The 12,861-nt window shown below is 37.4% G+C and overlaps 1 protein-coding gene and 1 long non-coding RNA gene across 2 annotated transcripts in view; both read right to left on the reverse strand.

The window, feature by feature from the left end:
* The window catches only part of LOC147576806 (uncharacterized), an 859,087-nt gene that overhangs the window by 722,338 nt on the left and 123,888 nt on the right, over window positions 1-12,861 (reverse strand). The gene's annotated exons all lie outside the window — the stretch shown is intronic.
* LOC147576810 (tripartite motif-containing protein 43-like) lies at window positions 4,133-7,411 on the reverse strand. Its single transcript, XM_086679306.1, has 4 exons — window positions 7,205-7,411; window positions 6,721-6,743; window positions 5,749-5,846; window positions 4,133-4,737 (listed from the first exon to the last, which is right to left on the reverse strand). The coding sequence occupies exons 1-4, from the start codon at window positions 7,409-7,411 to the stop codon at window positions 4,244-4,246; spliced, it is 822 nt and encodes a 273-aa protein (XP_086535432.1). The 3' UTR covers window positions 4,133-4,243.

Genomic DNA, 12,861 nt, shown 5'->3' on the forward strand with positions numbered 1-12,861 from the left:
AAAAAGTTTTTTAAGTTTATTTATTTATTTTAAGAGAGTGAGGGAGGGAGGGAGAGAGCAGGGGAGGGTCAGAGAGAGAGGGAGAGAGAAAACCCAAAGCCAGCTCCTCACCATCAGCACAGAGCCCCAGGCAGGGCTCGAATTCATGGTCCGTGAGATCATGACCTGAGCTGAAACCAAGAGTCGGACGCTGAACTGACTGAGCCACCCAGGCACTCCTCTTCTGCCAATTTTTAGGTCAGATTGTTTTATTTGTTTGTTTATATATTTATTTGCTATTGAGTTGCATGTGTTCTTTATATATTTTGAACATTAGCCCATTCCCAGATATATTGTTTTTAAATACTTTCTCCCATTCAGTACATTGCCTTTTCATTTTATCAATGGTTTCCTTTGCTGTGCAGAAGCTTTCAATTTGACGTAGTCTCATTTGTTTTCTTTTGCTTTGTTGCATTTGCTTTTGGTGTCAGACCCAAAAAAATCGTTTCTGAGACTGAGGTCAAGGAGCTCACTGCCTATGTTTTCTTCTAGTTTAAAATGGTTGCAGGTCTTATATTCAAGTCCTCCATCCACTTTGAGTTTATGTTTGTGCATGATGTAAGATGGTGGTATTGTTTCATTCTTTTGTATGTGGCTGTCCGGTTTTCTCAGCACCATTCACTGACGAAGTGTTTTTTTCTTTATATTCTTGGCTCCTGTGTTGTAACTTAGTTGGCCACGCATGGGTGGGTTTATTTTCATGCTCTCTATTCTGTTCTGTTGATCTCTGTGTCTATTTTCAACTCCATACCATCCTGTTTTCATCGCAATAGCTTTGTGACATAGTCTGAAATCAGGGAGATGGATGCCTTTAGCTTTATTCTTTATTCTCAAGATTGCTTTGGCTATCCAAGGTCTTTTGTGGTTCCACACAAATTTTATTATTTGTTCTGTCTCTGTGAAAAATGCCATTGGAATTTGTATAGGTATTGCATTGAATCAGTAGATTGCTCTAGGTAGCATGGACACTTCAACAATATTCTTCCAATCTATAAGCATGGATTCTCTTTCCATTTATTTGTGTCTTCCTCAATTTCTTTCACCAATGGCTTATGGTTTTCTGTGTACAGATTTTTCACCTCCTGACTTAAATTTATTCCTAGGTATTTTATTCCTTTTGATGCACTGTAAATGAGATTATTTTCCTAATTTCTCTTTCTGATACTTCATTATTACTATATAGAAAGTACAGAATTTTCTTTTAATTTTATTTATTTATTTTGAGAGACAAAGAGAGAGCACAAGTGGGCGAGGGGAACAGAGAGAGGGAGAGACAGAGAGTCACAAGCAGGCTCTGCACTGTCAGCACAGAGTAGGACACGGGGCTCGAACCCACAAAACTGTGAGACCTGACCTGAGCCAAAACCAAGAGTTGGACAGTTAACCAACTGAGCCACAAAGCCGCCCCAGAAAGTTAACAGAATTTTGATACTGATTTCATATCCTGAAACTTTACTGAATTTATTAGTTCTAACAGTTTTTTAGTAGAGTCTTCAGAGTTTTCTATGTATAATACCATTTGCGAATAATGACACTTTTCCTTTTTCCTTTTTAATTTAGGTACACTTTATTTCTCTTTCTTGAATAATTGCTGTGGCTAGGACTTCCAATACTATGTTGAATGAAAGGGTGGAGATTGGGTTTCCTTGTCTTGTTCTTGATCTTAGAGGAAAAGATTTCAGCTTTTCACCATTTCAGGAGAAGATTCAGCTTCAGCCTTCATAGATGGCCTTTATTATGTTGAGGTACATTCCATCTATACCTGATTTGTGGTGAGTTTTTATGAAGATTGGATGTTGAATTTTATCACATGCTTTCTCTCCATCTATTGAGATGGCCATATGATTTTTATCCTTCAGTTTGTTAATGTGGTATACATCACATTGATGAATTGTGGAATGTTGGACCATCCTTGTATCTCTGGAATGAATACCACCCGATCATAGTGTATGGTCCTCTTAATGGATTGTTGAATTCAGTTTGCTAATATTTTGTTATAGATTTTTGCATCCATGTTAAACACAGATATTTGCTTGTATTTTTTTTTTTTCTTGTGGCTTCTTGTCTGGTTTTGGTATCGGGGTAATATTGGCCTCCTCATAAAATAAGTTGGGGAGAATTTCCTCCTCTACAATATTTAGGGAGGTAGAGGAATATTGTTATTAGTTTTTCTTTAAATGTTTGGTAAAAATTACCATTGAAGCCATCTATCTGGTCCTGTACTTTTATTTGTTGGGAGATTTTTGATTATTGTTTCAATCTCTTTACTAATAATCTAGAAAGGACTAATCTAGTAACCTGGCATTCAGATTTTCTATTTTTTTATGATTCTGACTTGGTAGGTTGTATGTCTCTAAGAATTTATCTATTTCAGGGTTACAGGTTATCATATTTGTTGGCATATAATTGTTCATATTATGATTAAACTCATTTCTTACTTCCTTCCTCATTATCCTCATCTGGAAATATAAATCGTTTCTCTTTATTCTACTTATAATTATTGTGAGGACTGAAAGAGTAATTAATTTAAGCTCCTGACATTCATGGAATTAATTTAAGCTCCTGCCTACACATGGAATGCTTTCTATAAATGCTGGTTGGTTTTTTATGATGTATCCTCACCAATATTTTGGTGAATTGTTAAATATTAAGAATTAATGTCAATTCATTTTAAGACACTTTCATAAAGTAATTCATGCTCAAGAACACATTCTATGCTACTGATTTTCTGCAATATAAGGAAATGAAACACAAATTATTTACACGTCATTTCAATTTAGCTGGTTTTATTTATCTCTCTGCAATAAAAGTTTGCTACTCCTCCTTATTGTTGTATTTATCTTAATCTTTTTATGCTAATACACAATCAAACAAATAAAATATAAGTGTGATTAAGTGTATGATGCTATTAAAACATATACTACATTCATATATATGCATATGTGTGTTCATATTGCTTCTGTCAAATGATCCATCATGCAAATCATCTGTCATTAAACTCCTGGGTGAGATTTACCACCCATGGGTGGGCTCAGTTATTCTCAGACTACCCTAGATATCCTCTCATTAACAAACACATTACCAGACTTTTAATCAAACCTGTAGATCTGAAATACTGATTCTATTTATTGTATCCCATAACTTCCAGTAAGTGAATTAAATATAATAATATTCAGCATTATGTATAATGATTCAGGATAAAAAATATAATAAAATATGTTTATTGTTATAATAGTTTAATATACCATTTATTTCTATCTTTTATTATTTGACTAACTTTAGAACCATTTTTAATGAAATTTGTCTCTTCATTATTATCATTAGCAAAAACTTGCATGGGTACATATAAATTTAGGCTATCCGTAACTACAGGTATTTTCATTAAAATTATTAAAATTTCTAAAATATGCAGTCTTATTATCTCTGTCAAAGTTCTGTTTCAGTAAGTATCTTTGTGTCTAATTTGCTGAGCCTATCAATTTTAAAGGCAGCCTAATTCACATTTCTATTAAATAACACTCCTGAGTATTCTCATTTGATTTTGGTTACATTTAGCACATTTTTTGACAGTGATAGAGCATATTCTTATTTGCTGCCTTTTAACATCTATGAATTTACTCATTTATTGAATGTCAATTACATGTTAAACTCAGTGCTACCTACTGGAATATATCTATACATTAGCCTGGCATATATCTTCTCATAATGGGTAAACAAGAGGAAGAGGGGCAATATTAGCTTGTGGACTTTACAGAGAGTATAAGGTCTCCTGAGACCATACAATCAGGAGACCTCATTTAGTCCAGAAGCTTTAAAAAACCGTTCCATGAAGAAGACATTTTAAAGCTGAGACTTGGTGAAGAAACACGCCTTAGCAGATGCAGAGCAAAGAGGAGAGAATTCCAGGTCTGCCAGTGAGAAGAAACCTGTGCTCTTGCTTTAACCCATGCAGCGGAGTAAACCCACTCAGGTATTCTTCGCCTCCAGCTACCTTGGAATCAAGTGAAAGGACAAGACGTAGAATAAAGATGGCATCAACCTCTAAGAGAGATTTTTATTTAAATACAATGGAAACAAATGTATACACTTGTAATCATCAACCTTTAAAAATAGTCAATGGGTTGGATAAAGGAAGACGTTGAAGACCCTCAAGCAGGCACTTCGCTGAGCTGACGCTTGCGGTCACTTTCTGACATGTCCCTCCTCACGAGGGTGCAGAGCATAGAAAGGGTCGGAGAGGAAGACAGAAGGAACGTGAGAGGAAACTGCAAATGAGGGAGCAACTGGCCACGTTCACAAAGCTCACCACACCACACTCATAATCCAGGAACACCCCCACGTGACCCAGAGGCCTTTCTACATATTGAGGCGACAGTGGGGAGGAGCTAAAGAGACGACACTGGTTGTCCTCTTTGATACAAAAGAGTAGAAAAATCCCCTCTGAGTCAAGCGCCATGTCATTCCTCATTGTCCAAGAATCATCGCAAAATCCAAGGGCCCAGTTCCGACAGTTCCCCACATCCACCTCCCAGTAATGCTGACCACAGGTAAATGTCTGGGCTCCCCATGCCAGAAAGTATTTTGATCTTGTTGCATTAGTGACAACGTCAGGATGATCGCGACTGAAGAGCCAACGTCTCAGATCTTCAAACAGCGGCATGTGACAGGTCGTTGTTTCGTTTTCAAAAAAAATGGGCACTGTAGGAGGAAGGAAACAGTCCCATTAACATGGAGTGTTACCAATTCCTGGTGGACGTGGGCTTTATATCGTGTCTGGGTTTCTAGCTTTCCCTGGAAACAAGGGCCAGGGCAGTGAGGAAGCTCTAGAAATCTACTGTATGCCAGGGCCTGTCTTCATAATGAGCAAATCATTAATGAGACAAAATAGAAGACATTTATGAATTTTCTTAAAATGCATAAAGACGAGGGATATTGCTAAGCTCTGGTTTTTTCCTCTGAAACTTTTAAAATTGGGACATCATTAGTAATTGACAGTAACAGAAAGGAGTAGCCAACTTCTCTTCTCAGAAAATAAGAATAACTCTAAATAATAATAATTCCTAAAGAGTGGTCACTTTGCCTCATATTTAGGTGTTTTTTACCAATATATATCAAGATAAAATAACCGGAAAGAAAAATTCGTATCTTTTACAAGTAGAATGCTTGTGAGAATTTTCAGCAAATGTAATTTTTGAGAAGAAAATTATGCAGTAAGTGGTTAGCTTACTTTGTGGGGTTGTGTAGAAGTATTCATTTTCTGTTCTCAACACTATTGATTTATACAAAGTATTTTTGTATTATGTGAATAAAGGATGTACTGTGTAGAGTGTGTTCATTGTGAAACATTCTAGAAAACAAAACTCTCTACTCATCTCACAGCCAGTAATCACCACATAACCCAAAACCTGGAATGTACTGAATGTTCATGCAGATTTACGTGTTTCATACAGTTAACACCAAATCTCAGCATGATGCACACATCGACTATCTTTTCCTATTGCTTACTTCCAGGTAGCTTATCATAAACTATTGTACTGGGCTTTTCTCCAGATATTATTTGTTGGTCCACATATATTATTTTTCCACAAAGGCAACTTGGGTTACAAAATGCCCAGATATGAAATCATCAATCGTACAATGGAGCAACATAACCCGTAGACACTAGCTGAGGAGAACGTACGGCTATCCCACCAAAGGGCGGTCTATTACCAAGAAAATGGTTGAGTCTCTTTATCAGCCCCGTGATGGGCCATGAACTGAGCCGTGGATCCACAGGTTGGGGCATGTGCAGCTGCACTGACTCACTCCTGCAAAAAAGAACAGTCAGTTACTCTTTCTGAGTTCATTTTCATTACAATGGTTATATTTAATCTACGTCCCCGTGAAGATGCTTCATTAACATCCTCATAGTTAGCATCGTAAATAGTTATGAATGTAACTCCACAAACGAGGAAACTTAACAAATATCCATTTATTTTATGAAGAGCAAACTAAACCCAATTCTACCTCCTAACACTTTGATCCTGGCATAATATTTCAGGATCTGGTTCTTCACAGCCAAGCAGGGGTTCTGCAAAATGGCTCGAAACTGAGAACATTACAGAAGGGCACTTTGATTTTTAATCCACACTGGTCACCACCGAGATGCTGTGTCCATATAAGCACAGCAAGGGGGTGAGGAGCTTAGCCCGGGCAGAGATTCTGCTCCCAGGTCCCAGCTTCCGTAAGTGCCACAGACAGCCTTTCCACGTGAAGCTGGAGTCAGCCACGTGCTGCGTGGGAGCCCAAACCCTACATGGTCCTCCCCCCGCCTGCCCCGTGGCTTTCTCTCCCTTCTCCCACTCTATGCTTCTCGGAAACACCTATTTCTCCCACATAAGCCTATCACAGCTTTGGGCCACATCCTCAATGTGTTACGTTTCTAAGCATTAAAATCGCAAATGGCGCTTTGTCTATGCGCAGCTTGTGCCCAGAACTGCCAACCGCACGTGCTTCCACAGAGCCCTGTCCAGCTCCACCTTACACAAAATGACAAACGCGTCTCTACCTTATGAGACCTGGAAAAATAAATATATTATAAAATGGGTTCTATTATCATAATAAATTATGCTCCTATTTCAGCACCAATAGCCTGATTACTCTTAAACAATTCTCAAACTTTTAATATAGGCGTAAACTTACCTTCTTAAAGTGTTTTCAAAATGCTGCAAAGAGAAACAGAAAAAAAAACCTCAGTATATGCCGCAAGATTCGCAGTAGAGACCTCATTACTTATTCCCAAGAGTGGGTAAGCCCCAATTCCAGCAAATTGTATCATGTACACGGAAACAGAAAGAGAAAATGAATTGCATAGATTCTGAAATTTCTCATTTTTGCCAGGTCCACATACAAATCCATAGTCTTCAAACAAGCTTCTCGGGGCTGTCCATCAGTAAGTGAATGTATATTACAGCTTGAGAAGGAGGTGTTCTCTAGGATTGTGTTTAACCTGCTTTTTCAGACTTGGGTTGTTATGTATGGCAAGAATTCCGTTTGGACTTCTGCATCACCGAGACAGGTAAAGCCCCTCCCACAGCATCACAAAGCATCACTGCCAACGCGTGACGGTAGACGAAGAGATTGTGGACTTTCTCCAGGCAGCCCCGTGACTCTCCTCAGCCCTTACCTGGAGCAGCTCCACGTCTGGTTTATGACACGTTTTCCTGAGGTCCTCATACATTCCTCTTAGGAGTTTTCCCTTTTGGTCCATGCTGTCCTCACTTGCTCTGAGTTGTTGTAAATTCTCGTTGCTTTCTTTTTCCATTCTCTCTAAATAACGTCTCTCTTCCTCGTAAAGCAAGTGGTACACCTTCTGATATTCAGCACGGATCATGTCCCTCCGCAGAGACACATAACCCTGCGGTGAGTGGATTGTTTAGATCACAGAGCAGGCTCTCCCTGTCTTATCATCTGCTATTTCTGCTCTGACATTTAGCAATTGGGTACATTCTTGAAAACAGAAATTTAGGGACATCTTTCTGCCCCCTGATCCCCTTTTCTGCCCATTTGGTTATTTTTTGGCACTAGAAGTGAAAACTTGACTCTAACTCCTTCCCCCAAATATCTACGTTTTCTTAATAATAGGTACTTGTGATTTAATAATTGTCCTGCCTAATATGCTAAGAATCCTCATTACTAAATCCATTTCATCTCTTGTATGCCCAGATACTTTAGCTACAGACTAACTCGCTTTCTGAAAATAATAGCAAACATTACTTCCTAGAATAAGATAAGATCTTTCTAAAATGTTTGCTTCCACGTCCACAAACTGCAAGCAGACCAGAACCTTGTGTGTATGAGTGCAGCTTAACTCATCCTGCTCAAGGCTCTACACCCCCTTTCTTAGCTGACTTCCACATGTCCTTAGAGACACTGGTCAACAGACAACCAACTTCCAGTATTAATTACTCTCTTCTCACTTTTTTTTCACTTTATCTTTCCCTATTTTCCTCCCAACATTTAAACGTGGTTTGTTCATGCACATAGTTTTGAAATTAAAACAAACGTACTCGGTTGACCCGATGTCTTGGCTTTTGTGCTGTCATTTTTACTCCAAAAAAGCCTATTTCTTGTTCACAGGTATATATTCACTGGACTTTTTTATGGAACTCTCAATCATTCTTCCAATCAGTGAAATCTCTCTTTTATTCCTGTTTTAATGAGATTGCTCTTTATCTCCCCAGAACCTTCTTTGCTGAATCCACGAGTTGTTACATGCATGTTACAAAGTTCTTTATATTTCATCAGTCCTTCTTGCTATAAACCCTGCATACCCTGGGCTTCAAGGAAATCCTTGTCTCCTGGTTTCTTTCTAACAATTTGCCTTCTCCAGCTACTCTTTCCCAGCTGGAGTTACTAATACAGGGATTTCCCAAGTTATCCTTCCATGTGAAAACTTTTTACTTTTCCTTCCAAAAATTCCCATGTGAAAACCCTCTGCTCCAATGCCTAAAATTTTCCAACAATTGTGAAATGCCCCTGTCCCATCCCAATCTTTCACATAGGTTCCAACCTTACGCATCCAACTGCCTACTGCACATTTCTTCTAGGATATCTCACAGGAACTTACAGTGGCACATTTCTCAAACTAACATTATCTTAACCCAGACTAGCCATACCTCCTCCATTTCTAACCTTGGTGATGTTCCCATTTCAAATCAAAACCTGTCTCATTTTAAAATTTTACCCATTTAACATTCCACACTCACATCACATTTTCTGGCATTTCTCTTCCATAAAGGCTATCCCTTGAATCCTTCTACTTCCTGTTATCTGTGGTCAACTCATTCCCGATCTTTCCCGATCTTTCCTTAGATTGTCTTCACCTTGCAATCTAAATGAGCTTTCTAGAAAAGAATTGTGATAATACCTCTTCTTTGCCTAAACCCCTTCAGAAGCTTTTAAATGTATTCAATATGCTTCAACTTCTAAACATATATTAGATGAACCTTCAACAAAATGGTACCTAATTATGTGTGCCTTTTTCTGTGTTTCACTTGGATCCTTCTCATTACACCAATCATATTGACCTTCTGTATTTTAAATGAGTTTTTTATTCATTTTACATGCAGTCCATCCACTTAACATGCTTACTTCAACTATGCTTCTCATAAATAGGTCACACTTGATTTTTAGATCTGACTTCAAATATCTCTACTATCACTCACTTTCCTTGATTGTCTGCACAATGGAGAAGTACAAGCAGGTGTGGGGAAAACCTAAGTTTAGTTTGAGATGTGTATAATTACCTCTTCCTAAAAGCTATTTCCCTGAATAATCATATACCTTGATTTCTGACCTCATTTTCCCTGAATAATCATATACCTTGATTTCTGACCTCATGCAGGTATCTGCCCAAAGTGACCTTCCACATTGTCTTTTCTGATCATCATATTGAAAATTCAATTTTGTCAAAGCTACTTTCCTTATTTATTTTACTATTGTATTTTTCTTAAAAACACTTATCATGATGATTCATACTCTAAGTTTTCTATTTTGACTTGTTAAATACCTTTCCCGACTACCTCATGAGCTCCTTGAGTGCAAAGAAATCTGTTGCTTTTGTCTATTTCTATATTGGCCTGGAACAGTTACTGAGATACATTAGGCACTGAATATTTCAAAGAAAAAAATATCCTTAAGGATACCTTTAAGTAATGAAGATAATTTTGTTATATCACCTTGTCATTCATACAGCTCCATTTTGATTCCTTCAAGGTTCTTTAATAGTGTTTGTTTATATTTCCATTAGGAAATCTTTACTTCCTCAGAAATATGGATAAACTTTGTTTCACGTCTCCTATTAGTAGGTTTTGATCCATATTTTTGAATCCACAAATGATAAATCTACCTTCCTCTCTCATTCATTAGGTCACATTTTGAAGTAACCAATGTTACATTTCCAGCCATCTCTCAACACTGCATCTCTTATTTGTTAACCAACATGAACTTTATAGGATCTCAACATCTTCAGGATTCTTCTAGTTCTAGGCTTTAACCTTCACATATTTACCTTCTTGATATCCTCATGAATTTACAATTTCAAATTGTCCAATCATTAGAATAATCAGATAATATCTTCTAGAAAAAGATTTTTTTTTTTTTTTTACTTTTAAGAAACCCTGTATTTATCTCATATACCAATTACTGTCTCTCATGATGATAGTGATTTTCCTATACCTGTTGATGTGTTATGGTGTTATCCAGGAAATAAAATCTTTTGGCTGGATGTTTTGATTTTAGGAAGAAAGCCTAACAAAATGACATACTTCCCTGTACGTGGTTAGGTGGAACTGGTTTGCTATTGATTACCCACTCATGGAAGACTATTAACATTGTGATTTTAGCTCAAATTTTTATTGTATAATCACTGTGTGTTAAAAGCAGGTACTAAAGGGAATCCCTTACTTATGTCCCCTGTTCTGAACTTCCTGTTCTCTCTTTTTTGATTTCTCCAATTTTCTTGTGTCTTTTCCCACACGGACCTCATTTCTTACAGGAGCTTTTGCTACAAAAGGACCATGAATGTGAGCATAAGAAAAGCTGTTATTGAAATTTTCATCTCCTAACAGATGGAGAGGGGCAGGGAATGCAAGATACATGATTACTGAGAGGGTAAAGTGCCAGTACCTTTCATTGCTAAGCCCAATGTCAAATATGGAGGACTTTTATAACCACAGAATAAAGCTACAGTTGGAAAGGGTGTCTCACCATGGAGGAAACTGGCCCTCAAACTTTATGTCATCAATACAATTTTAATTAATTAAAAACTGTCTCAGATTTTAACTATCCTGTTCCTAGTTATTATCTCCTAATATCCTATTATTTTAACGAAGAGACAGTGTTTCTAAGTCGACTCCATTAGTTGAGGCTTTGTACAATCATGGTTATCATGGACAATAATCATTCCTGAAACTAACATATTTGTCCACCTTGGTCTTACATTGAATTGTCACAGTTTCTGTTCAGTATGATACACAAATAAAAATTATCTTTATTTCCTAGCCTCTCAAATATCAGATCGCCCAGACTCTTAGCCATTACTTACCCGGTATTCCTCAGCAGTCCAGTCAGTGGAACAATGTCTGTGGGCCTCACGTTCCTTCAACTTACAGCACAGCAAACAGAGCAAGTCCTTCATAACCTCACAGAAGAAGTTCTTTGTTTTCATGTGTATCTCACACATCTGTTTTGCAGAACTCAGTAAGTGGTAAGGTCTTGCCCATCTGACAAGGAATACATGAGTATTCAAAACAATGTTGGTTTTAGAGTTCAATGGATGGGATGTTTCCCTGAACACAGGGTAGTAAGGAGGATGATAGGCTTCCTCCTGGAAGATAGAAAGATAAGGCATACAAAAGCTGTGCCCACAGCCTATAGTGACTGGGTCTATGAAGTACTTCACACATATGGAGCAAAGTGAATTAATTCTGGAAGATGTTGGAATCCGTATTTATTAAGAGAGAAAAGAAAGAGAAAATTAGTTTGTTATGGGCTTTGAAAGAAGTGCATATTCAAAACTTTTAAAAATCCCAAGAGGCATAAGAATTATTTTCTTTGTGTATGTATGAATATCCTAGTATATACAGCAGGACATGCTATGTAATACATATATCAGATGATGAGGAACAGAGTCCTCATGATGTAACTTATTGATTTGTCAAAAACGGCCTTCCTACCAGAGTTTCAACTCCCTTGTACAATTTCAGTTTTGTTTATTCATGTCCTGTTTTCTAAATGGACCTGAGAATGTAGTACAGATCCAATCACCAGCCACAGAGAATGGGTCAGATTTCACCTAATGCAATCATCCTTATCCCTTTGCCAGGGATTCCTTATAGGCCACTTGACTCTGTTTAGCTGATGAGATTTGAAGGAAATGCTATTAGGAGGATTTTGTAAAATGTTTATTGGCTCCTGAGAAGAAACATTAGGAGAGTCAACTGTTTCATGTTCCTCTGGATGGTGTTTGAATGTGATGCATGAGACTGCCATTTTGTGACCACAACGTGCACGTGCCTAGAGACCAAAGCATACACCCTGAGGATGACAGAGAAATGGAAGACCTGGGTGTGTGACAGTGTCATCAGGGCATGAACGTAAGTAACTCTAGGATCGACCATCAATGCATGTAAGAAAAATTAAGGAAATAGAAAAATAATTTTACACTCATCATAATTAATCACCTCTTCTGGAAAGAATCATAAATGGATATGAAAACCATTGGCTAAAGCAGTACTCATCCAAAGATTGTTTGTTAATAAGTTCCTCACTTTATTACCAACTAATATATTAAATCGTTTATTGAAATTTTTAAAAGTATGTAATTTTAGTTACCATAAATTGTGACTAAATATTCAATTATATGGTTGCTGTTATCTTTCCCATCTGGAAGAATTTGAATGAGAGGGGCTGTATATATGGAAGGTTGAAAGCTTATTGTGGGTCCAAAATAGACATGAGGGGAGTTATTACTTTACTGAACAGTTATAAAACCAGCTTTACAATACCTCTTTGAAAAATCGGTAGCAATGAGACAGTGATGCCTACAGATACATTTATGAATAACAGTTTGTGGGAGGGGATTTATGGCTTTCTGCTTGATGAACACACGATTTTCAGTGACATGGAACATAAAGCCTTCCCTCAAACCCACCCATCTTGAGGAGATAGTTTGAGGGACAGGAAGAAAGTTGAAAGTTTAAATTTGCCGTGTGTAGAATGGCCTAGAAACTGGCCAAGAATTCATTCTAATATAATCATTTCTAGATGGATAACATTAAT

This window comes from Puma concolor, chromosome D1 (genome assembly GCF_028749965.1).
Source record: "Puma concolor isolate L17-30 chromosome D1, mPumCon1.1.hap2, whole genome shotgun sequence".
NCBI lineage: Eukaryota > Metazoa > Chordata > Mammalia > Carnivora > Felidae > Puma > Puma concolor.